Source organism: Carcharhinus amblyrhynchos, unplaced genomic scaffold, assembly GCF_965287045.1.
Source record: "Carcharhinus amblyrhynchos unplaced genomic scaffold, sCarAmb.v2.hapA chromosome_1092, whole genome shotgun sequence".
NCBI classification, from domain to species: domain Eukaryota; kingdom Metazoa; phylum Chordata; class Chondrichthyes; order Carcharhiniformes; family Carcharhinidae; genus Carcharhinus; species Carcharhinus amblyrhynchos.
The window spans coordinates 10,547-36,662 of record NW_027650832.1 but is presented as its reverse complement, the minus strand read 5'-3'; the positions used below and the strand labels follow the sequence as shown (position 1 = coordinate 36,662).

General features: G+C 56.9%; 1 protein-coding gene across 1 annotated transcript; it reads right to left on the bottom strand.

Annotated features, from left to right (window-relative positions):
* Nucleotides 1-3,503: 3,503 nt before the first annotated feature.
* LOC145340514 (thrombospondin type-1 domain-containing protein 4-like) lies at nucleotides 3,504-24,790 on the bottom strand. Its single transcript, XM_080184982.1, has 12 exons — nucleotides 24,678-24,790; nucleotides 23,581-23,785; nucleotides 21,100-21,266; nucleotides 19,526-19,631; nucleotides 18,364-18,663; nucleotides 18,132-18,261; nucleotides 15,628-15,832; nucleotides 14,240-14,413; nucleotides 11,700-11,873; nucleotides 7,997-8,176; nucleotides 6,106-6,250; nucleotides 3,504-4,162 (listed from the first exon to the last, which is right to left on the bottom strand). Exons 2-12 carry the CDS (start codon nucleotides 23,765-23,767, stop codon nucleotides 3,987-3,989), a joined length of 1,944 nt encoding a protein of 647 aa, XP_080041108.1. The 5' UTR covers nucleotides 23,768-23,785; nucleotides 24,678-24,790; the 3' UTR covers nucleotides 3,504-3,986.
* Between the last annotated feature and the right edge of the window lie 1,326 nt (nucleotides 24,791-26,116).

Here is a 26,116-nt window from a genome sequence, read left to right as displayed (position 1 = left end):
ACACACTGTCCCCCTCTCTCTCACACACAACACACACTGTCCCCCTCTCTCTCACACACAACACACACTGTCCCCCTCTCTCTCACACACAACACACACTGTCCCCCTCTCTCTCACACACAACACACACTGTCCCCCTCTCTCTCACTATACACACACTGTCCCCCTCTCTCTCACACAACACACACTGTCCCCCTCTCTCTCACTATACACACACTGTCCCCCTCTCTCTCACACACAACACACACTGTCCCCCTCTCTCTCTCACACAACACACACTGTCCCCCTCTCTCTCTCACACACAACACACACTGTCCCCCTCTCTCTCACACACAACACACACTGTCCCCCTCTCTCTCACACACAACACACACTGTCCCCCTCTCTCTCACACACAACACACACTGTCCCCCTCTCTCTCACACACAACACACACTGTCCCCCTCTCTCTCACACACAACACACACTGTCCCCCTCTCTCTCACACACAACACACACTGTCCCCCTCTCTCTCACACACAACACACACTGTCCCCCTCTCTCTCACACACAACACACACTGTCCCCCTCTCTCTCACACACAACACACACTGTCCCCCTCTCTCTCACACACAACACACACTGTCCCCCTCTCTCTCACACACAACACACACTGTCCCCCTCTCTCTCACACACAACACACACTGTCCCCCTCTCTCTCACACACAACACACACTGTCCCTCTCTCTCACACACAACACACACTGTCCCCCTCTCTCTCACACAACACACACTTTCCCCCTCTCTCTCACTATACACACACTCTCCCTCTCTCTCACTATACACACATTCTCCCCCTCTCTCACATACACACACATCTCCACCCCTCTCAGACACCCCGGTGCTGGGCGAGGGGGACATTGCAGAGTAAAACTGTGCCCCAGGGAGCACCGTCAGAGTGAACATGGCGAATTACCACGACTCCGAGCCGAGACGAGAATGTAAAACACAGCCTCAGGATTGCTAAAGCCCCCGGCCCGGGGGGGGGGGGGGCTCCCACTGATCAGGACAGTCAGAATGTGTGTTTGTGGCTGCGACATGGGAAATAAACACCGGCGGGAAATCAGGGATGTGTGGATGTCGACTGGAGACAGGGAAGGATGCCGGGGGGTGGTGTGGGTGGGGGGCTGTCTCAGCTGATGAGAGGGCCGGGGCGAGAGTTAGCAGTGTGCAGAGCTGGGTGGGAGGGTGAGCTGTGGGGAGGATACAGAGAGAGAGATCTGCCTGTTTTAGACAGGGCAGAGTGAGTGGGGAGATGCACTGAGGGCAATGTGAGGTGATCCACTTTGGGAGCAATAACAGGAAGACAGATTATTACTGGGATGGGTGTAAATTCAGAGACTCAGCAAGACCTTGGAGTCCTCGTGCATCAGTCGCTGGAAGTACAGCAGGGAGGGAGAGGTTACAGAGATAGGGAGGGGGTGTAGGGGCTGAAGGAGGTTACAGAGATAGGGAGGGGGGTGTAGGGGGCTGGAGGAGGTTACAGAGATAGGGAGGGGGGTGTAGGGGGCTGGAGGAGGTTACAGAGATAGGGAGGGGGTGTAGGGGGCTGGAGGAGGTTACAGAGATAGGGAGGGGGGTGTAGGGGCTGGAGGGGGTTACAGAGATAGGGAGGGGGTGTAGGGGGCTGGAGGGGGTTACAGAGATAGGGAGGGGGGTGTAGGGGCTGGAGGGGGTTACAGAGATAGGGAGGGGGTGTAGGGGGCTGGAGGGGGTTACAGAGATAGGGAGGGGGGTGTAGGGGGCTGGAGGGGGTTACAGAGATAGGGAGGGGGTGTAGGGGGCTGGAGGGGGTTACAGAGATAGGGAGGGGGTGTAGGGGGCTGGAGGAGGTTACAGAGATAGGGAGGGTGTGTAGGGGGCTGGAGGAGGTTACAGAGATAGGGAGGGGGTGTAGGGGGCTGGAGGAGGTTACAGAGATAGGGAGGGGGTGTAGGGGGCTGGAGGAGGTTACAGAGATAGGGAGGGGGTGTAGGGGGCTGGAGGAGGTTACAGAGATAGGGAGGGGGTGTAGGGGGCTGGAGGGGGTTACAGAGATAGGGAGGGGGTGTAGGGGGCTGGAGGAGGTTACAGAGATAGGGAGGGGGTGTAGGGGACTGGAGGGGGTTACAGAGATAGGGAGGGGGTGTAGGGGGCTGGAGGAGGTTACAGAGATAGGGAGGGGCGTGTAGGGGCTGGAGGGGGTTACAGAGATAGGGAGGGGGTGTAGGGGGCTGGAGGAGGTTACAGAGATAGGGAGGGGGTGTAGGGACTGGAGGAGGTTACAGAGATAGGGAGGGGGTGTAGGGGGCTGGAGGAGGTTACAGAGATAGGGAGGGGGGTGTAGGGGGCTGGAGGAGGTTACAGAGATAGGGAGGGGGTGTAGGGACTGGAGGAGGTTACAGAGATAGGGAGGGGGTGTAGGGGGCTGGAGGGGGTTACAGAGATAGGGAGGGGGTGTAGGGGGCTGGAGGAGGTTACAGAGATAGGGAGGGGGTGTAGGGGACTGGAGGGGGTTACAGAGATAGGGAGGGGGTGTAGGGGGCTGGAGGAGGTTACAGAGATAGGGAGGGGCGTGTAGGGGCTGGAGGGGGTTACAGAGATAGGGAGGGGGTGTAGGGGGCTGGAGGAGGTTACAGAGATAGGGAGGGGGTGTAGGGACTGGAGGAGGTTACAGAGATAGGGAGGGGGGTGTAGGGGGCTGGAGGAGGTTACAGAGATAGGGAGGGGGTGTAGGGGGCTGGAGGAGGTTACAGAGATAGGGAGGGGGTGTAGGGACTGGAGGAGGTTACAGAGATAGGGAGGGGGGTGTAGGGGGCTGGAGGGGGTTACAGAGATAGGGAGGGGGTGTAGGGGGCTGGAGGGGGTTACAGAGATAGGGAGGGGGTGTAGGGGGCTGGAGGAGGTTACAGAGATAGGGAGGGGGTGTAGGGGGCTGGAGGAGGTTACAGAGATAGGGAGGGAGTGTAGGGGGCTGGAGGAGGTTACAGAGATAGGGAGGGGGGTGTAGGGGGCTGGAGGAGGTTACAGAGATAGGGAGGGGGTGTAGGGGGCTGGAGGGAGTTACAGAGATAGGGAGGGAGTGTAGGGGGCTGGAGGGGGTTACAGAGATAGGGAGGGGGTGTAGGGGGCTGGAGGAGGTTACAGAATGTGTAGAGGGCTGGAGGAGGGTGCTGAGATAGGGAGGGGGATGTAGGCAAAAGAACAAGACCATCTAAATGATGGAGCTACCATCCCGGGTTGGAAGACGGAGAGTGTTGAACCCCAGGCGGGCGTTAGGGGAGAACGGGTCCCCCCCCCCCCTCCAAAAACCCACACCCCCAAACGGGATTCCCCACGGGGAAGAGCTCGGATTTGCCCGAGCACCACCCCAACTGAACATGGGGAGCTGGGGGAATTGGGACAGGTCGGAGGAGGAGTTAGTCAAGGGATTGGGGTGAGGGTCTTCATTGGTGGTGGTGGGGGGGAGGGTGGGGAGGGAACGGGAGCAGAGACATAAAAAGGGCCGTTGGGGGCAGGGATGTTGTGGAGGGAGGGAAATGGTCGAGAGATTCCGAGGTAGGGATGTCCCGATTGCATCCGGGGGGAATCAAGGAGGAACTTTATAGACAGGGAGCCCTCACGTGCAGGGGGTGGGGAAGGGGGGGATGCGCTCTTGGAACCAAAGCGCCAACCTCAACTGCGGCCATTTTCAATAAAAAATAAATAAATAAATATATCTCAGCGATTGCCGTGACGACGGGCGCATAACTTTTTATGAGGGGGGGAGGGTGCGGGAAGATATAAACAGTTGACAGGAAAAAAGTAGCTGTGGTTACTGTGTGGGCAGGCCTTGCTAGGCCCCGCGAGGCCCCACGAGGCCTAGCCCGTTACCCTGGCAACCCCGGAGCGGCAAAAGGCGCACAGACCTCAGACTGAAGGCCGGGAGGCCGGTGGTGGTGGGGGTGGGGGGTGTGGGTGGGCTTTCCTCAGCCCCCACCTCCTCCTCCTCGGTGGCCGGACACTCTGTGACGGCGAGGGTCGGTCCCTCGGCGCTCGGCGTGCGTGCAGGAGGCACAGCAGACCATCTTGTAGTAGGAGTAGACGCAGAGACGGGCCTGCACCACCACTGGGCAGTTGTAATACTTGTCCTTGCAGTTTTCATCTGGGGAGGGAGGAATGGAGACACACCATTAGCCAAGTCATCGTCTGAACAAAAGCCCAAAGCTCTCCAATGAGGCCCCTACAGAGGCAGACGTTCAGGCCTGTTCGAGGACAAGCAGCCCTCCTCTTGGTCCTGTGTCACAGGGCTGAACAAGGGTTTGAATGGCCTCCTTTGTGTGTGTAATAGGCTCAAGAGAGGGGCTGAATGGCCTCCTCCTGTTCCTGTGAAACAGGCCCGAAGAAGGGGCTGAATGGCCTCTTCCTGTGTAGCAGGCTTGAGGAGGGGCTAAATGGCCTCCTCCTGTTCCTGTGTAACAGGCTTGAGGAACGAGATGGGCTGAATGGCCTCCTGTTGGCCTCAATCTCCACCTTTCCCCGCTTTTATACCCAGTCCACATCGAATTTTCACTGTCCCATCCCTAATTGCCCCTGGAGGTGGTGGTGGGTGAGCCGTCATCTTGAACCCGCTCTGGTCCCCGTGTGTGGGGTAGGTACACCCACAGTGCTGTTAGGGAGGGAGTTCCGGGATTGTTATTGGACATCAGTCAGTCCCCGTGTGTGGGGTAGGTACACCCACAGTGCTGTTAGGGAGGGAGTTCCGGGATTGTTATTGGACATCAGTCAGTCCCCGTGTGTTGGGTAGGTACACCCACAGTGCTGTTAGGGAGGGAGTTCCGGGATTGTTATTGGACATCAGTCAGTCCCCGTGTGTGGGGTAGGTACACCCACAGTGCTGTTAGGGAGGGAGTTCCGGGATTGTTATTGGACGTCAGTCAGTCCCCGTGTGTGGGGTAGGTACACCCACAGTGCTGTTAGGGAGGGAGTTCCGGGATTGTTATTGGACATCAGTCAGTCCCCGTGTGTGGGGTAGGTACACCCACAGTGCTGTTAGGGAGGGAGTTCCGGGATTGTTATTGGACATCAGTCAGTCCCCCGTGTGTGGGGTAGGTACACCCACAGTGCTGTTAGGGAGGGAGTTCCGGGATTGTTATTGGACATCAGTCAGTCCCCCGTGTGTGGGGTAGGTACACCCACAGTGCTGTTAGGGAGGGAGTTCCGGGATTGTTATTGGACATCAGTCAGTCCCCGTGTGTGTGGGGTAGGTACACCCACAGTGCTGTTAGGGAGGGAGTTCCGGGATTGTTATTGGACATCAGTCAGTCCCCGTGTGTGTGGGGTAGGTACACCCACAGTGCTGTTAGGGAGGGAGTTCCAGGATTGTTATTGGATATCAGTCAGTCTCTCTGTGTGGGGTAGGTACACCCACAGTGCTGTTAGGGAGGGAGTTCCGGGATTGTTATTGGACATCAGTCAGTCCCCGTGTGTGTGGGGTAGGTACACCCACAGTGCTGTTAGGGAGGGAGTTCCAGGATTGTTATTGGACATCAGTCAGTCCCCGTGTGTGGGGTAGGTACACCCACAGTGCTGTTAGGGAGGGAGTTCTGGGATTTTGACCCCAGCCACAGTGAAGGAACGGCCGATATATTTCCCAGTCGGGATGGTGAGTGGCTCGGAGGGGTGGATTTTGCAACCTTGGTATGAACGTCCCCATTCGGTACGGGGTGGGGGACAGGAGGCCATTGGGCCCCTTCAGCCCTGCTACCCATTCGATAGAATCAGTGGCTGGTTGGAGAGTAACCTCAGTCCCAGATTCCCCGTGGATTCCGACCATCGAGCGGGGATTCGGGTAATAAATAAAGGATCGGGAAGAGGGGAGAAATGGGCGGGTCTGTCCCCCCACTGGAGGCCGGGGTACTGAGACCGAGCCTTCTGCTGTTGCCCCCCTCAAGTTGACATGAGCCAACTCGACGTAGTGGATGGCAGAATCAGATCCTCAGAGAGGTGGGGGACAACACACCAAGTAGAGGATTCTACAAAGGCTTGCCCCCTCCCCAAGAGCCTTGCTATTCGACTTGGGTAGGCATCACTAGTGCCCGCACTCACCCAGTTCCGGGATGCAGGGGTGATTGTTGCATATCCGTTGGTGGTTTGGCTTCTGGGCTTCATCGCAATGGCTACTGGCAAATCCCGCCTCGTCCAGACACTTCACTTCTCTCCGCTGGACCCCTCCCATGCACGATTTGGAGCACTGTCATTGGAACAAAGATCAGAGGAGGGGGTGGTGGAATCAGTAAACCTGCTGTCCACACCCCCTCCCGGAAATAACTCACCCACCGCGCTCCCTCCAAACCAGCCTCCCATCAACTGACTCCGTCTACACTTCCCGCTGCCTCGGGGAAAAGCAGCCGGTATAATCAAGGACCCCCCCACACACCCCGGACATTCTCTCTTCCACCTTCTTCCATCGGGAAAAAGATACAAAAGTCTGAGGTCCCGTACCGACCGACTCAAGAACAGTTGTAGACGGTGGACAGGCTTTGGGGGGAGTCAGGAGGTGAGTTTCTCCACAGGATTCCCAGCCTCTGACCTGCTCTGGGAGCCACAGTATTGATATGGCTGGGTCCAGTTCAGTTTCTGGTCAATGGTAACCCCCAGGATGTTGATAGTTGGAGGGGGGGGATTCAGTGATGGTCAATGGTAACCCCCAGGATGTTGATAGTTGTGGGGGGGGGATTCAGTTCCCTATTTACCGTTACAGTATAAGACATTGGTAAGACCCACATTTGGACAATTTTGGTCACCCTGTTATAGGACGGATGTTATTAAACTGGAAGGGGGGCAAAAAAAACGGTCTAAGGGATTTCAGCGTGACTGGAAGTTTTGGATTCTAAGCTGAAGCTGGATAGGCTGGGACATTTTCCCTCGGAGCGTAGGAGGATGAGGGGGTGACCTTATAGAGGTCTATAAAATCATGAGGGGCACAGATCAGGTGAATCGCTGCGGTCGTTTCCCTCAGGGTAGGGGGACAGTCCAGAGGGTTAAGGGGGACAAGAGGGGCAAATATTTCACCCAGAGGCTGGTGTGTGCGTGTGTAGAATGAGTTGCCAGAGGGGATGGTAGAGGCAGGGATAAGGACAACATTTAAAAGATCTTTTGGATTATAAGGCTCTGGTCAGACCCCATTTGGAGAATTGTGAGCAGTTTTGGGCCCCGTATCGAAGGAAGGATGTGCCGGGCCTTGGAAAGGGTCCAGAGGAGGTTCACAAGAATGATCCCTGGAATGAAGAGCTTGTCGGATGAGGAACGGGTTGAGGACTCTGGGTCTGTACTCGTTGGAGTTTAGAAGGATGAGTGGGGGGGGATCTTATTGAAACTTACAGGATACTGCGAGGCCCTGGATAGAGTGGACGTGGAGAGGATGTTTCCACTAGTAGGAAAAACTAGAACCAGAGGGCACAACCTCAGGCTAAAGGGACGATCCTTTAAAACAGAGATGAGGAGGAATTTCTTCAGCCAGAGAGTGGGGAATCTGTGGAACTCTTTGCCGCAGAGGAGGCCGGGTCACTGAGTGTCTTTAAGACAGAGATAGATAGATTCCTGATTAATAAGGGGATCAGGGGTTATGGGGAAAAGGCAGGAGAATGGGGGATGAGAAAAATATCAGCCATGATTGAATGGGGGAGCAGACTCGATGGGCCGAGTGGCCTCATTCTGCTCCTGTGTCTTATGGGTAGGTGGATGGGAAAGGTTTAGTGGGATACGGGCCCAACGCGGGCAAATGGGACTAGTTGAGTTTGGGAAACCAGGAAGATTTGGGCCAGTGTACCACGGAAGGCAGGTCATCGATGGAGCTGCAGAAGATGGTTGGGTCTTTGACACTCAGCTCGGAAGACGTCCCAAGATGGTTGGATGGAGGAACCCACTGCCATTTGGCCCACTGGGATAAAGACTAGCCCACTGCAATACCACACTCCTCAGGGACAGGCTGACTAACCTCGTTCCAATCTGTAAGAAACCAGCGGTCCCCACAGGGGCCAGCATTGCAGGGCTGGACGGAGGGCGGTTTATCCAGGTGCGCACAGTCCGATGGCACCGTCACGGTGAAATTGGTCCCCAGTTTGATGACACAGATCAGGTCCCGATTCTGGGTTCCGTTGCCACACTGGACAGGGCACTGAGGCAAAGAGAGAGAACCCAGTTACAAACACACACGGAGTGGCTCACATCACCTCTACACACACCCCCCCGTCTCCTCAACCCTCCTCCAGCCCCGACACCCCCTCCCTATCCCCTCAACCCTCCTCCAGCCCCGACACCCCCTCCCTATCCCCTCAACCCTCCTCCAGTCCCGACACCCCATCTCCTCAACCCTCCTCCAGCCCCGACACCCCCTCCCTATCCCCTCAACCCTCCTCCAGCCCCGACATCCCGCCTCCTCAACCCTCCTCCAGCCCCGACACCCCCTCCCTATCCCCTCAACCCTCCTCCAGCCCCGACACCCCGCCTCCTCAACCCTCCTCCAGCCCCGACACCCCGTCTCCTCAACCCTCCTCCAGCCCCGACACCCCCTCCCTATCCCCTCAACCCTCCTCCAGCCCCGACACCCCGTCTCCTCAACCCTCCTCCAGCCCCGACACCCCATCTCCTCAACCCTCCTCCAGCCCCGACACCCCGTCTCCTCAACCCTCCTCCAGCCCCGACACCCCGTCTCCTCAACCCTCCTCCAGCCCCGACACCCCCTCCCTATCCCCTCAACCGTCCTCCAGCCCCGACACCCCGTCTCCTCAACCCTCCTCCAGCCCCGACACCCCATCTCCTCAACCCTCCTCCAGCCCCGACACCCCATCTCCTCAACCCTCCTCCAGCCCCGACACCCCGTCTCCTCAACCCTCCTCCAGCCCCGACACCCCGCCTCCTCAACCCTCCTCCAGCCCCGACACCCCGTCTCCTCAACCCTCCTCCAGCCCCGACACCCCCTCCCTATCCCCTCAACCCTCCTCCAGCCCCGACACCCCGTCTCCTCAACCCTCCTCCAGCCCCGACACCCCGTCTCCTCAACCCTCCTCCAGCCCCGACACCCCCTCCCTATCCCCTCAACCCTCCTCCAGCCCCGACACCCCGTCTCCTCAACCCTCCTCCAGCCCCGACACCCCATCTCCTCAACCCTCCTCCAGCCCCGACACCCCCTCCCTATCCCCTCAACCCTCCTCCAGCCCCGACACCCCGTCTCCTCAACCCTCCTCCAGCCCCGACACCCCCTCCCTATCCCCTCAACCCTCCTCCAGCCCCGACACCCTGTCTCCTCAACCCTCCTCCAGCCCCGACACCCCGCCTCCTCAACCCTCCTCCAGCCCCGACACCCCGTCTCCTCAACCCTCCTCCAGCCCCGACACCCCCTCCCTATCCCCTCAACCCTCCACCAGCCCCGACACCCCGTCTCCTCAACCCTCCTCCAGCCCCGACACCCCGTCTCCTCAACCCTCCTCCAGCCCCGACACCCCGTCCCTATCCCCTCAACCCTCCTCCAGCCCCGACACCCCGTCTCCTCAACCCTCCTCCAGCCCCGACACCCCGCCTCCTCAACCCTCCTCCAGCCCCGACACCCCCTCCCTATCCCCTCAACCCTCCTCCAGCCCCGACACCCCGCCTCCTCAACCCTCCTCCAGCCCCGACACCCCGTCTCCTCAACCCTCCTCCAGCCCCGACACCCCGCCTCCTCAACCCTCCTCCAGCCCTGACACCCCGTCTCCTCAACCCTCCTCCAGCCCCGACACCCCCTCCCTATCCCCTCAACCCTCCTCCAGCCCCGACACCCCGTCTCCTCAACCCTCCTCCAGCCCCGACACCCCATCTCCTCAACCCTCCTCCAGCCCCGACACCCCGTCTCCTCAACCCTCCTCCAGCCCCGACACCCCGCCTCCTCAACCCTCCTCCAGCCCCGACACCCCGTCTCCTCAACCCTCCTCCAGCTCCGACACCCCCTCCCTATCCCCTCAACCCTCCTCCAGCCCCGACACCCCGTCTCCTCAACCCTCCTCCAGCCCCGACACCCTGCCTCCTCAACCCTCCTCCAGCCCCGACACCCCCTCCCTATCCCCTCAACCCTCCTCCAGCCCCGACACCCCGCCTCCTCAACCCTCCTCCAGCCCCGACACCCCGTCTCCTCAACCCTCCTCCAGCCCCGACACCCCCTCCCTATCCCCTCAACCCTCCTCCAGCCCCGACACCCCGCCTCCTCAACCCTCCTCCAGCCCCGACACCCCGTCTCCTCAACCCTCCTCCAGCCCCGACACCCCGCCTCCTCAACCCTCCTCCAGCCCCGACACCCCGTCTCCTCAACCCTCCTCCAGCCCCGACACCCCCTCCCTATCCCCTCAACCCTCCTCCAGCCCCGACACCCCGCCTCCTCAACCCTCCTCCAGCCCCGACACCCCGTCTCCTCAACCCTCCTCCAGCCCCGACACCCCGTCTCCTCAACCCTCCTCCAGCCCCGACACCCCGCCTCCTCAACCCTCCTCCAGCCCCGACACCCCGCCTCCTCAACCCCCCACACCCCCTCCCAATCTCCTCAACCCTCCTCCAGCCCCTACACCCCCTCAACCCTCCTCCAGCCCCGACACCCCGCCTCCTCAACCCTCCTCCAGCCCCGACAGCCCGTCTCCTCAACCCTCCTCCAGCCCCGACACCCCATCTCCTCAACCCTCCTCCAGCCCCGACACCCCGCCTCCTCAACCCTCCTCCAGCCCCGACACCCCGCCTCCTCAACCCTCCTCCAGCCCCGACAGCCCGTCTCCTCAAACCTCCTCCAGCCCCGACACCCCGTCTCCTCAACCCTCCTCCAGCCCCTACACCCCCTCCCTATCCCCTCAACCCTCCTCCAGCCCCGACACCCCGTCTCCTCAACCCTCCTCCAGCCCCGACACCCCATCTCCTCAACCCTCCTCCAGCCCCGACACCCCGTCTCCTCAACCCTCCTCCAGCCCCGACACCCCGCCTCCTCAACCCCCCACACCCCCTCCCAATCTCCTCAACCCTCCTCCAGCCCCTACACCCCCTCAACCCTCCTCCAGCCCCGACACCCCGCCTCCTCAACCCTCCTCCAGCCCCGACAGCCCGTCTCCTCAACCCTCCTCCAGCCCCGACACCCCATCTCCTCAACCCTCCTCCAGCCCCGACACCCCGCCTCCTCAACCCTCCTCCAGCCCCGACACCCCGTCTCCTCAACCCTCCTCCAGCCCCGACACCCCGTCTCCTCAACCCTCCTCCAGCCCCTACACCCCCTCCCTATCCCCTCAACCCTCCTCCAGCCTCCACACCCCCTCCCAATCTCCTCAACCCTCCTCCAGCCCCTACACCCCCTCAACCCTCCTCCAGCCCCTACACCCCCTCCCTATCTCTGTAACCCCCTCCAGCCCCCTACACCCCCCTCCCTATCTCTGTAACCTCCTCCAGCCCCCTACACCCCCTCCCTATCTCTGTAACCTCCTCCAGCCCCTTACACCCCCTCCCTATCTCTGTAACCTCCTCCAGCCCCCTACACCCCCTCCCTATCTCTGTAACCCCCTCCAGCCCCCTACACCCCCCTCCCTATCTCTGTAACCTCCTCCAGCCCCCTACACCCCCCTCCCTATCTCTGTAACCTCCTCCATTCCTTCCCTATCACTGCCCGGATGGTGGGGGTAACCACACGCACCCACCTGGTTCCAGGGACTGGTGTACCACCGGACCTGTCGCTGGCAGTGTGGTCGGGTACATGCCCGGGTCTCGGTGGGTCTGGGACCCTCGCAGCTGTCTGGAGAGCGGTCGTTGATGTAGTTATTTAAACAGAGCACCGATCTCTTCTGTACCCCGATCCCACAGTCAACAGAACACTGAGGACACAGAATGGAGAGGGATTGAGTTAGACCACATCTGTCCAACTGGGTACACCACCCCCACCAGTGGACACTACCCCCCCCACCCACGCCAACCCCTGGCTGACACTACCCTCACCCCAAGTATCTGGCGTAGCGACAATGACCTCTCCCGCAACAAAACAAAGAGATTGGCAGCGACTTTAGGAAGTGTAGAGGAGAACATGACCCTATTTACTGGCCATCGCTCAGCACCATTACACCCACAAGACTCATCTCCAAACTGGGCCTCGGCACCTCCCTCTGCAACCAGATCCCGAACATCCAAACCCACAGACCACAATCCAGAAGGATCCGCAACAACACCTCCCCCACGATCATCCTCAACACCGGTGCCCCACAGGGCTGTGTTCTCAGCCCCCTCACTACACTCCTTATACACCTCAGACTGTGCGGCCAAATTCCCCTCCAGGTTTCTTGATGACACCACCAGAGTGGGTCGGATCTCAAACAATGAGACAGAGAACAGGAATGAGATCGAGAATCTGGTGAACTGGTGCGGCAACAATAATCTCTCCCTCAATGTCAACAAGACAAAGGAGATTGTCATCGACTTCAGGAAGTGTAGAGGAGAACATGCCCCTGTCTACATCAACAGGGATGAGGGAGAAAGGATCGAGAGCTTCAGGTTTTTAGATGTCCAGATCACCAACAACCTGTCCTGGTCCCCCCCAGGCCGACACTATAGTTAAGAAAGTCCCACCAACGCCTCTACTTTCTCAGAAGACTAAGGAAATTTGGCTTGTCCGCTACGACTCTCACCAACTTTTACAGATGCCCCATGGAAAGCATTCTTTCTGGTTGTATCACAGCTTGGTCTGGACTCCTGCTCTGCCCAAGACCACAAGGAACTACAAAAGGGTGGTGAATGTAGCCCCAATCCATCACACAAACCAGCCTCCCATCCATTGACTCCGTCTACACTTCCCGCTGCCTCGGGGAAAAGCAGCCGGGATAATCAAGGACCCCCCCACACACCCCGGACATTCTCTTTTCCACCTTCTTCCGTCGGGAAAAAGATACAAAAGTCTGAGGTCCCGTACCGACCGACTCAAGAACAGCTTCTTCCCTGCTGCTGTCAGACTTTTGAATGGACCCACCTCGCATTAAGTTGATCTTTCTCTACACCCTCGCTGTGACTGTAACACTACATTCTGCACCCTCTCCTTTCCTTCTCTATGAATGGTATGCTTTGTCTGTATAACGCGTAAGAAACAATACTTTTCACTGTATCCCGATATATGTGACAATAATAAATCAAATCAAATCCAATCCTTGGGAAATATTCCCCCACTCAGGAGCATTCCCCCTCCCTCTCCATTCTTCCCAGCTATCCCTGAACTATCACGAGCTTCCAATTTTTTTGCCAATTCTAACAAGACTAACCCCACAGCAGAATCAGAGAATCCTGACAGTGCCATTTGGCCCATTGAGTCCGTGCTGACCACAATCCCACCCAGGGCCTATCCCCAGAACCCCATGCATTTACCCCACTAATCCCTCTAAACTACACCTCCCGGGACATTACGGGGCAATTTATCATCACCAGTCCACCTAACCTGTGTATCTTTGGACGCTAAGGGACAATTTAGCATGGCCAATCCACCCTAACCTGTGTATCTTTGGACACTAAGGGACAATTTAGCATGGCCAATCCCCCTAACCCGCACATCTTTGGACACTAAGGGACAATTTAGCATGGCCAATCCACCCTAACCTGCACATCTTTGGACACTAAGGGGCAATTTAGCATGGCCAATCCACCTAACCTGCACATCTTTGGACACTAAGGGGCAATTTAGCATGGCCAATCCACCCTAACCTGCACATCTTTGGACACTAAGGGGCAATTTAGCATGGCCAATCCACCCTAACCTGTGTATCTTTGGACACTAAGGGACAATTTGGCACGGCCAATCCACCCTAACCTGCACATCTTTGGACACTAAGGGGCAATTTAGCATGGCCAATCCCCCCTAACCTGTGTATCTTTGGACACTAAGGGACAATTTGGCACGGCCAATCCCCCTAGCCTACACATCTTTGGAGTGTGGGAGGAAACCCACGCAGACACAGGGAGAATGTGCAGACTCCACACAGACTCAAGCCGGGAATCGAACCCGGGTCCCTGGCGCTGTGAGACAGCAGTGCTAACCCACCGTGCCACCCATAATGACAAACCTCACCCCCAAGTCACAACATCCTTCACCTCAACCCTCTGCCCACAATCCCCTCCCTCGCGCCCCCACCCCCCCCAGCTCCTGGACGGACATGCTGGCACCCCTGGCTTCCTACGCCCGTACAGACAGCCCCCACCCCCGTACCTTGCTGCTCCAGTCAGTGTAGAACCAAGTCTTTACACAAGGGCCCATATCACAGGTCTCGCTGTCGGTGGGTTTCTGCTTGGCACTGCACTCCCCCTCGCCCACCACGTTGCCCTGGTTGCTGACACACCGGATACTCCGTTTCCTCTGCCCGACACCACAGGGGACAGAACACTGCGGACAGCCAGAGGGGTCAGAGGTCAGGGGCCGATGAGGGAAGGTCAAAGGGTTTTTTTGTTTGCGAATCGGAAAGGTGTTGGGGACCTCAGGATTTCCCCAGAGATTGGGGAGAACGTGGGACTCGCGACCATCCCCTCCTCCCATCACCCAGAGGCCACTGAAGGCACGGCCCCCAATGGCGGAGCGATGGGAATCGGGGGGATGCTCGAGAGGCCAGAATTGGAGGAACGCAGAGATCTCGGAGGGTTGGAGGGGCTGGAGGGGGTTACAGAGATAGGGAGGGGGTGTGGGGGGGGGCGGCGGGGGTCACACAGAGAGGGGGAGTGCGGGGGTCACACAGAGAGAGGGAGGGTGGGGGTCACAGAGGGACGGTACGGTTACAGAGAGGGGGACGGTACGGTTACAGAGAGGGGGACGGTACGGTTACAGAGAGGGGGACGGTACGGTTACAGAGAGGGGGACGGTACGGTTACAGAGAGGGGGACGGTACGGTTACAGAGAGGGGGACGGTACGGTTACAGAGAGGGGGACGGTACGGTTACAGAGAGGGGGACGGTACGGTTACAGAGAGGGGGACGGTACGGTTACAGAGAGGGGGACGGTACGGTTACAGAGAGGGGGACGGTACGGTTACAGAGAGGGGGACGGTACGGTTACAGACAGGGGGACGGTACGGTTACAGAGAGGGGGACGGTACGGTTACAGACAGGGGGACGGTACGGTTACAGAGAGGGGGACGGTACGGTTACAGAGAGGGGGACGGTACGGTTACAGAGAGGGGGACGGTACGGTTACAGAGAGGGGGACGGTACGGTTACAGAGAGGGGGACGGTACGGTTACAGAGAGGGGGACGGTACGGTTACAGAGAGGGGGACGGTACGGTTACAGAGAGGGGGACGGTACGGTTACAGAGAGGGGGACGGTACGGTTACAGAGAGGGGGACGGTATGGTTACAGAGAGGGGGACGGTACGGTTACAGAGAGGGGGACGGTACGGTTACAGAGAGGGGGACGGTACGGTTACGGTTACAGAGAGGGGGACGGTGGGGGTCACAGAGGGACGGTACGGTTACAGAGAGGGGGACAGTGGGGGTCACAGAGGGACGGTACGGTTACAGAGAGGGAGGGTGGGGGGTCACAGAGGGACGGTACGGTTACAGAGAGGGGGACGCTGCGGGTTACACAGAGAGATGTTTGATATATTTACTGATTCCCAGTCGCTCTGTATGTGCCAGTGAGTACAGGCCCTGGCCTCACAGGGTTGCGTGCTGTTTGGCTTCTCCAGGTGACTGCAGCTTTGTGGGTGGACAGCCACAGTACGGTTCGCGTAGGCTTGTCGGCAGAGGACCTGGCGGTGGTGAATCCCTCGTCCACAAGTCTTGCTGCACTGTGACCACGGTCCCACACTCCAACTACACAAAGACACGCAGGGGAGAGAGTGAGGAGGCAGCACTGTTCACAATATACAGCCACAATTCTGAGGAAGGAACTCAAGGCACTGTTACTGAGTTTGCAGATGATACAAAGAGGGACAGGGGGGGTATTGAGGAAACAGGGGGGCTGCAGAAGGACTTGGACAGGTTTGGAGAGTGGGTAAAGAAGGGTCAGATGGAATACAATGTGGAAAAGTGTGAGGTGAGGCACTTTGGAAGGAGGAATGGAGACGGAGACTATTTCCTAAATGGGGAAATGCTTCGGAAATCAGAAACACAAAGGGATTTGGGAATCATTGTTCAAGATTCCCTTAAGGTTAATGTGCAGGTTCAGGCAGCAGTTCGGAAGGCAAATGTAATGTTAGCATTCATGTGGAGAGGGCTAGAATACAAGAGCAGGGATGGACTTCTGAGGCTGTGTAAGGCTCTGGTCAGACCCCATTTGGAGAATTGTGAGCAGTTTTGGGCCCTGTATCTAAGGAAGGATGTGCAGGGACTTGGAAAGGGTCCAGAGGAGGTTCACAAGAATGATCCCTGGAATGAAGAGCTTGTCGGATGAGGAACGGGTTGAGGACTCTGGGTCTGTACTCGTTGGAGGTTAGAAGGATGAGGGGGGATCTTATTGAAACTTACAGGATACTGCGAGGCCCTGGATAGAGTGGACGTGGAGAGGATGTTTCCACTAGTAGGAAAAACTAGAAGCAGAGGGCACAACCTCAGGCTAAAGGGACGATCCTTTAAAACAGAGATGAGGAGGAATTTCTTCAGCCAGAGAGTGGGGAATCTGTGGAACTCTTTGCCACAGAGGAGGCCGGGTCACTGAGTGTCTTTAAGACAGAGATAGATAGGTTCCTGATTAATAAGGGGATCAGGGGTTATGGGGAAAAGGCAGGAGAATGGGGGATGAGAACAATATCAGCCATGATTGAATGGGGGAGCAGACTCGATGGGCCGAGTGGCCTCATTCTGCTCCTGTGTCTTATAGTTTTATTTAACCCTCGATTAGATTCCAGTCTGTGACTCACTCCCGGGTATCTGTTATTCTATATATAAACCACCCCGAACCCTTCGATTAGATTCCAGTCTGTAACTCACTCCCGGGTATCTGTTATTCTATATATAAATCACCCCGAACCCTTCGATTAGATTCCAGTCTGTAACTCACTCCCGGGTATCTGTTATTCTATATATAAACCACCCCGAACCCTTCGATTAGATTCCAGTCTGTAACTCACTCCCGGGTATCTGTTATTCTATATATAAACCACCCCGAACCCTTCGATTAGATTCCAGTCTGTAACTCACTCCCGGGTATCTGTTATTCTATATATAAACCACCCCGAACCCCTCGATTAGATTCCAGTCTGTGACTCACTCCCGGGTATCTGTTATTCTATATATAAACCACCCCGAACCCCTCGATTAGATTCCAGTCTGTAACTCGCTCCCGGGTATCTGTTATTCTATATATAAACCACCCCGAACCCCTCGATTAGATTCCAGTCTGTAACTCGCTCCCGGGTATCTGTTATTCTGTATATAAACCACCCCGAACCCCTCGATTAGATTCCAGTCTGTAACTCACTCCCGGGTATCTGTTATTCTATATATAAACCACCCCGAGCCCCTCGATTAGATTCCAGTCTGTAACTCACTCCCGGGTATCTGTTATTCTATATATAAACCACCCCGAACCCCTCGATTAGATTCCGGTCTGTAACTCACTCCCGGGTATCTGTTATTCTGTATATAAACCACCCCGAACCCCTCGATTAGATTCCGGTCTGTAACTCGCTCCCGGGTATCTGTTATTCTATATATAAACCACCCCGAACCCCTCGATTAGATTCCAGTCTGTAACTCACTCCCGGGAATCTGTTATTCTATATATAAACCACCCCGAACCCCTCGATTAGATTCCAGTCTGTAACTCACTCCCGGGGACCTGCCAGTGTAATGTTTGGCAGCTGCAGTACATCTATCTCTCAAGAGGTGGCAGCATTGGGCTGCCTTTCTTTCACACTCATTCTTGCGGTCGCACCATCTCTTGTCCTTTAATTTCATCCTTTCTCTCTCCGACGGGAGGGGAAGTTCCCCGAGCCTGCTCCGCAAGTCCGAGACGGAGTTGGAGGATGGCTCGGCGCATCAGAGGGACCAACCGGAGGTGGTTGTGTGACCCGGACAAGCCTCTCCCTGTGGCTCACCGGGGTAACAGAGGTCGGTGTGTGGATCCCCCTGGGGGGGGGGGGGGGGGGCAGTTATTGGTCCGGATACTCACAAAGCTGGACAGGGGTGGGTGTTACAGGCCTCGGCCACGCTGGCCGGCTTGCTGGCCGAGTCACAGTATCCGTCGGGAACCAGTTCCTGCGTATTCTGCGCCACGCATCGGAAGATGGGATACTGGAACCCTGTGGGCAGAGAGAGAGAGAGACGGGGGAAGGTGTGTTATCAGGGACAGGACTCCTGAAACAAATGAAATCAATAAATCAAAAGTTCCTCCTCGACCGTACCTTTGCCACAGGACACGGAGCACTGGGTCGCACTCTGCGAGGTCCAGCGGTAGACGGGCTGCACGGGATCTTCCTGTGCGTCGGTGTTGTACTCCTGCAGCCGTCGGTCGCGCTGCCCCCCGCGGGCCCTGGGCGGGACGGGGCTCCCCTGGCGGGCACCGGCGTTCCTGTGGTAGGTGCCGGCACTGCCCCCGTGCGTTCCGGCGCTCCGGTGCTGCGTTCCGAAGCTGCCGCGGCGCGTCAGGACAGAGGCGCTTGCCAAAGCGGAGACCTCCCTCAGAGCCCCGGTGGTGGGCGAGCCTGTGGGGGTGGGGGGGGGGGGGGGGGGGGGGGTGAGGGGAGGACAGAGATAATGAGGAAGGTTGGCCACTCACCGCGCTCACTCTCCATCGCGCGAGCCCCTCGATCGCAACACCGCGCAGCGAGAGTAATGAACCTATATACACAGCAAGATCCCACCACCGCCAATGCAAGCAACAAAATTACCACCAATCTATGCACTTTCACCAACTGGGTTGAAGACTGACCACCTCTGTCCCATAGCACCGACCCTCCCGCAGTGCGGCGCTCCCTCCGCACCGACCCTCCCGCAGTGCGGCGCTCCCTCAGCACCGACCCTCCCACAGTGCGGCGCTCCCTCAGCACCGACCCTCCCACAGTGCGGCGCTCCCTCAGCACCGACCCTCCCACAGTGCGGCGCTCCCTCAGCACCGACCCTCCCGCAGTGCGGCGCTCCCTCAGCACCGACCCTCCCGCAGTGCGGCGCTCCCTCAGCACCGACCCTCCCGCAGTGCGGCGCTCCCTCAGCACCGACCCTCCCACAGTGCGGCGCTCCCTCAGCACCGACCCTCCCACAGTGCGGCGCTCCCTCAGCACCGACCCTCCCACAGTGCGGCGCTCCCTCGGCACCGACCCTCCCACAGTGCGGCGCTCCCTCAGCACCGACCCTCCCACAGTGCGGCGCTCCCTCAGCACCGACCCTCCCACAGTGCGGCACTCCCTCAGCACCGACCCTCCCACAGTGCGGCGCTCCCTCAGCACCGACCCTCCCACAGTGCGGTGCTCCCTCGGCACCGACCCTCCCACAGTGCGGTGCTCCCTCGGCACCGACCCTCCCGCAGTGCGGCGCTCCCTCGGCACCGACCCTCCCACAGTGCCTTACCGTAACTCTGAGAGGCCTGCAGAGGAATCTGTAGCTGCTGAACGGGATTCTCCACAGGGAGGACAAACTCGTAATGAATCCCAGGATTATCCTGCTGGAATATCATCTAAACAGAAAAAAAACTATATCAAGAACTTCAAACCATCACAGCACGGTGTTAGATACAGAGTAAAGCTCCCTCTACACTGTCCCCCCATCAAACACTCCCAGGACAGGGACAGCATGGGGTTAGATACAGAGTAAAGCTCCCTCTACACTGTCCCCATCAAACACTCCCAGGACAGGTACAGCACGGGGTTAGATACAGAGTAAAGCTCCCTCTACACTGTCCCCCCATCAAACACTCCCAGGACAGGGACAGCATGGGGTTAGATACAGAGTAAAGCTCCCTCTCCACTGTCCCCCCATCAAACACTCCCAGGACAGGTACAGCATGGGGTTAGATACAGAGTAAAGCTCCCTCTACACTGTCCCCCCATCAAACACTCCCAGGACAGGTACAGCACGGGGTTAGATACAGAGTAAAGCTCCCTCTACACTGTCCCCATCAAACACTCCCAGGACAGGTACAGCATGGGGTTAGATACAGAGTAAAGCTCCCTCTACACTGTCCCCCATCAAACACTCCCAGGACAGGTACAGCATGGGGTTAGATACAGAGTAAAGCTCCCTCTACACTGTCCCCATCAAACACTCCCAGGACAGGTACAGCACGGGGTTAGATACAGAGTAGAGCTCCCTCTACACTGTCCCCATCAAACACTCCCAGGACAGGTACCGCACGGGGTTAGATACAGAGTAAAGCTCCCTCTACACTGTCCCCCCATCAAACACTCCCAGGACAGGTACAGCACGGGGTTAGATACAGAGTAAAGCTCCCTCTACACAATCCCCCATCAAACACTCCCAGGACAGGTACAGCACGGGGTTAGATACAGAGTAAAGCTCCCTCTACACTGTCCCCCATCAAACACTCCCAGGACAGGTACAGCACGGGGTTAGATACAGAGTAAAGCTCCCTCTACACAATCCCCCATCAAACACTCCCAGGACAGGTACAGCACGGGGTTAGATACAGAGTAAAGCTCCCTCTACACTGTCCCCCATCAAACACTCCCAGGACAGGTACAGCACGGGGTTAGATACAGAGTAAAGCTCCCTCTACACTGTCCCCATCAAACACTCCCAGGACAGGTACAGCATGGGGTTAGATACAGAGTAAAGCTCCCTCTACACTGTCCCCCATCAAACACTCCCAGGACAGGTACAGCACGGGGTTAAATACAGAGTAAAGCTCCCTCTACACTGTCCCCCATCAAACACTCCCAGGACAGGTACAGCACGGGGTTAGATACAGAGTAAAGCTCCCTCTACACTGTCCCCCCATCAAACACTCCCAGGACAGGTACCGCATGGGGTTAGATACAGAGTAAAGCTCCCTCTACACTGTCCCCATCAAACACTCCCAGGACAGGTACAGCACGGGGTTAGATACAGAGTAAAGCTCCTTCTCTGTGGGTGGGTGCAGGGGTACAGGCTGATGACTCTTTCCAGAACGCCCCTCCCACACTTACATAAACATCCAGACTCTCGGTGGTGGGCCCCTCAGCGTAGAAAGACTCCCCGCTGGTCTCTGTGGGTCGCTTGTAGATGAAGGTTGTCCCCGCTGCCTCGTACACCCCTGGTCGATCGATGGCCCAGTTCCCGTTGATGATGGACTGACCCGTCCGACTCCTCAGGGCTGTGTGAAGAGAGAGGGGAAGGAAGGGAGTAAGACTGTGGAGCGGGACGCACTCCATCAGCTGGGATCGGTGGCGCACTGCGGTATCATTGGCAGCGAGTTTCTTAAGTTAACCTTGAGGTCCTGGGCATTACTGGGTCAGGGTACACTATTCATTCCCCATCCCTAATTGCCCCCTGAACTGTGTGCCTCACTGGGTCAGAATGGGGCAGTTAGGAGAAAGTAAAGTAGAAAGGGTCGAGAACTTCAGGTGTCCAGATCATCACCAACCTGTCCTGGTCCCCCCCATGCTGACACTATAGTTAAGAAAGTCCCACCAATGCCTCTACTTTCTCAGAAGACTAAGGAAATTTGACATGTCCGCTCCGACTCTCACCAACTTTTACAGATGCCCCATAGAAAGCATTCTTTCTGGTTGTATCACAGCTTGGTCTGGGCTCCTGCTCTGCCCAAGACCGCAAGGAACTACAAAAGGGTGGTGAATGTAGCCCAATCCATCACACAAATCAGCCTCCCATCCACTGACTCCGTCTACACTTCCCGCTGCCTCGGGGAAAAGCAGCCGGCATAATCAAGGACCCCCCCCCACACACCCCGGACATTCTCTCTTCCACCTTCTTCCATCGGGAAAAAGACACAAAAGTCTGAGGTCCCGTACCGACCGACTCAAGAACAGCTTCTTCCCTGCTGCTGTCAGACTTTTGAATGGACCTACCTCGCATTAAGTTGATCTTTCTCTACACCCCTCGCTGTGACTGTAACACTACATTCTGCACCCTCTCCTTTCCTTCTCTATGAACGGTATGCTTTGTCTGTATCACGTACAAGAAACAATACTTTTCACTGTGTCCCGATACATGTGACAATAATAAATCAGATCGTGTGTGTGTGTCAGATCTGGAGTCACACGTAGGCCCAACAGGGTAAGGACAGCAGTCAGCTGATGGCCCAGTGATATTATCGCTAGGACATTAATCCAGAAACTCAGCTAATGTTCTGGGGGACCCGGGTTCGAATCCCACCCACAGCAGATGGTGGAATTTGAATTCAATAAAAAATATCTGGGATTAAGAATCTACTGATGACCCATTGTCGGAAAAACCCATCTGGTTCCCTTTAGGGAAGGAAATCTGCCGTCCTTACCCCGGTCTGGCCTACATGTGACTCCAAAGAAACTTAGCAATGTGGTTGACTCTCAACTGCCCCTCCAAGGGGCAACTAGGGATGGGTAATAAATGCTGGACCAGCCAGCGACACCCATGTCCCAGGGATGAAAGTTACCCCTTGAAAAGGGGGTGGGTGAGCTGCCATCTTGAGCCCGCTGTGTTCCCCATGTGGTGTAGGTACACGCACAGTGCTGTTAGGGAGGGAGTTCCGGGATTGTTATTGGACATCAGTCAGTCCCCGTGTGTGGGGTAGGTACACCCACAGTGCTGTTAGGGAGGGAGTTCCGGGATTGTTATTGGACATCAGTCAGTCCCCGTGTGTGGGGTAGGTACACCCACAGTGCTGTTAGGGAGGGAGTTCCGGGATTGTTATTGGACATCAGTCAGTCCCCCTGTGTGGGGTAGGTACACCCACAGTGCTGTTAGGGAGGGAGTTCCGGGATTGTTATTGGACATCAGTCAGTCCCCCTGTGTGGGGTAGGTACACCCACAGTGCTGTTAGGGAGGGAGTTCCGGGATTGTTATTGGACATCAGTCAGTCCCCGTGTGTGGGGTAGGTACACCCACAGTGCTGTTAGGGAGGGAGTTCCGGGATTGTTATTGGACATCAGTCAGTCCCCCTGTGTGGGGTAGGTACACCCACAGCGCTGTTAGGGAGGGAGTTCCAGGATTGTTATTGGACATCAGTCAGTCCCCCTGTGTGGGGTAGGTACACCCACAGCGCTGTTAGGGAGGGAGTTCCGGGATTGTTATTGGATATCAGTCAGTCCCCCGTGTGTGGGGTAGGTACACCCACAGTGCTGTTAGGGAGGGAGTTCCGGGATTGTTATTGGATATCAGTCAGTCCCCGTGTGTGGGGTAGGTACACCCACAGTGCTGTTAGGGAGGGAGTTCCGGGATTGTTATTGGACATCAGTCAGTCCCTGTGTGTGTGGGGTAGGTACACCCACAGTGCTGTTAGGGATGTTGATGGGGGGTGCGGTTCAGTGATGGTAATCCCATTAAATGGGAAGGGGCGATGGTTGGATTCTCTCTTATTGGAGGTGGCCATTGCCTGGTACTTGTGTGGCACCAATGTCACTTCTCAGAGATTCAACTCCCCCCCCCCCCCACATTCCCCCCCACCACCCCCAATCCCGACAGCTCACCCAGATAGTTCCGACTGCGCGCCATCTCCGTCACGTTGATCTTGGTCGCTCGGCTGGGAATGGCGATGATTTTATGGTAACCCACGTTGATCTGGGAATCCTCAAAGATCCCGAACACACGCTGGCAGGTGGATCCATTTCCCCCACACACTCCGCACTTGTCCGGACGCGCTCCGGAGCCCAGCATTCCATCACAGCCGGCCGTCTGCACGGCAGAGGGGGGAGAGAGAGAGGACAATCAGACAGCAGCTACAATCTGCATTCATATAGCCCCTCCGACAAACAGGAAACAAGTTCACATCGTAGCCCCATTCTGACGCTCCGCAGATTCACCACCCATCTCCAACAACAATTTACACCGCTTGGGAAGAGAGCAACTGGAGCCAGGCTCCGATTGGACAGGAAAATATCCCAAGGTGCTTCACTGAAGCCTAATTGAAATCCAATTGGTAAAACGGGCACGTGAAGAGATTCCGAGATGGGCGGTTAGATCAGAGCAATCGGATTTCTGGAGCATCGTAACTGAGGGGAGAGGGAGACCAAGGGGCCTGGGGCAGGAGGGGAAACAGAGGCCCAGAGAGAGGGGAGGGAGGGACAGAGGCCCAGAGGGACACAGAGGGAGACGGGGACAGAGACAGAAAGAGAGGGGTTACAGAGATAGGGAGGGGGTGTAGGGGGTTGGAGGAGGTTACAGAGATAGGGAGAGGGTGCAGGGGGCTGGAGGAGGTTCGAGATAGGGAGGGGGTGCAGGGAGGTGAAGGGGGTTACAGAGATAGGGAGGGGGTATAAGGGGTTGGAGGAGGTTACAGAGATAGGGAGGGTGGTACAGTTTTAACACTTGGGTGGGAGGTCTCCCCATTCACTTCCCAGCCCCAGTCGATGGTGGAACAAGTAAACCAGTTCCAATATCGAGTTAAGTTTTTGACCAACTAGTTAAGTTGACTGACTTGGAGTTGCTCCCAGTTGTTACCCGGGGGAGGGGGCGTTTGGTAGCTGCGGTGGAAGTAGGGGGGGGTAACTGCAGCGGGGTGGGGGGGGGGGGGTCACACTTAGCTCTATCGGATATAAGCAGGGGACGGAGGGGGTGGCATACTCACCAGACACTCTCCAGCCACACACACGTCTGTGGAGTTCGCCTCACAGGGTGTCCCATCCAACACCTTGTCTGCATGACGCACATAGAACCTGTAACCCGATGGGCGACAGTTCAACTCACACCGCTGGTCTCTCTGCACTGTAACACAAATACACACATACCGTTACCCCCTTCAATGGGGCAGGCACAGTGGGTTAGCGCAGCTGTCTCACAGGGACCCGGGTTCCATTCCCGGCTCGGGTCACTGTCTGTGTGGAGTTTGCACATTCTCCCCGTGTCTGTGTGGGTTTCCTCCGGGTGCTCCAGTTTCCTCCCACCCTCCAAAGATGTGTAGGTTAGGGTGGATTGGCCATGCTAAATTGTCCCTTAGTGTCCAAAGATGTGCAGGTTAGGGTGGATTGGCCATGCTAAATTGCCCCTTAGTGTCCAAAGATGTGTAGGTTAGGGTGGATTGGCCATGCTAAATTGTCCCTTAGTGTCCAAAGATGTGCAGGTTAGGGTGGATTGGTCATGGTAAGTGCATGGGATTACAGGGAGGTATGGTTTGAGTCTGGGTAAGATGCTTTTCTGGAGAGTCAGTTCAGACTCAATGGGCCAAAGAGCTTCTTTATGCACAGTAAGGATTCTATGGGATAGAGAGTGTCAATATTAAACGGTCTCTGATGGCAGGATGCCCCATAGAAAGCATCCTTTCTGGTTGTATCACAGCTTGGTCTGGGCTCCTGCTCTGCCCAAGACCACAAGGAACTACAAAATGGTGGTGAATGAAGCCCAATCCATCACACAAACCAGCCTCCCATCCATTGACTCCGTCTACACTTCCCGCTGCCTCGGGGAAAAGCAGCCGGCATAATCAAGGACCCCCCCGACACCCCGGACATTCTCTCTTCCACCTTCTTCCATCGGGAAAAAGATACAAAAGTCTGAGGTCCCGTACCGACCGACTCAAGGACAGCTTCTTCCCTGCTGCTGTCAGACTTTTGAATGGACCTACCTCGCATTAAGTTGATCTTTCTCTACACCCTCGCTGTGACTGTAACACTACATTCTGCACTCTCTCCTTTCCTTCTCTATGAACAAAACAAAGAACAACCCAGCACGGGAAACAGGCCCTTCGGCCCAACGAGCCCGCGCCGCCACATCGCCCTACACCTATTCTACCCTGCATGTCTACGAATGGGACCCTACTCAGTCAGATTCAGGGAAGAAATAGTGTCAATTTGGTGGAAACCAATTAGCCTAAGAGCACATCTTTGGGGTGTGGGAGGAAACCGGAGCGCCCGGAGGAAACCCACGCAACCACAGGGAGAATGCGCAAACTCCCACAGACACAGGCCCAAATCCATGTATCTGCACAGCTAGCAGTGCTAGTCACTGAGCTGTTGTGGAGCCCGTCTATCGGTCCAGGATCAAGCACACACACCGACACGAAGTACTAGG

Excerpts from the sequence above, each read along its gene's own strand:
- LOC145340514 (XM_080184982.1), bottom strand. The coding sequence starts at position 23,767 with ATGCTGGGCTCCGGAGCGCGTCCGGACAAGTGCGGAGTGTGTGGGGGA. Across the intron at positions 19,632-21,099 it reads CCGAGAGTCTGGATGTTTAT|ATGATATTCCAGCAGGATAA; the intron begins GTAAGTGTGGGA and ends TTTTCTGTTTAG. Across the intron at positions 14,414-15,627 it reads TACAGAGCGACTGGGAATCA|TGTTCTGTCCCCTGTGGTGT; the intron begins GTAAATATATCA and ends GGCTGTCCGCAG.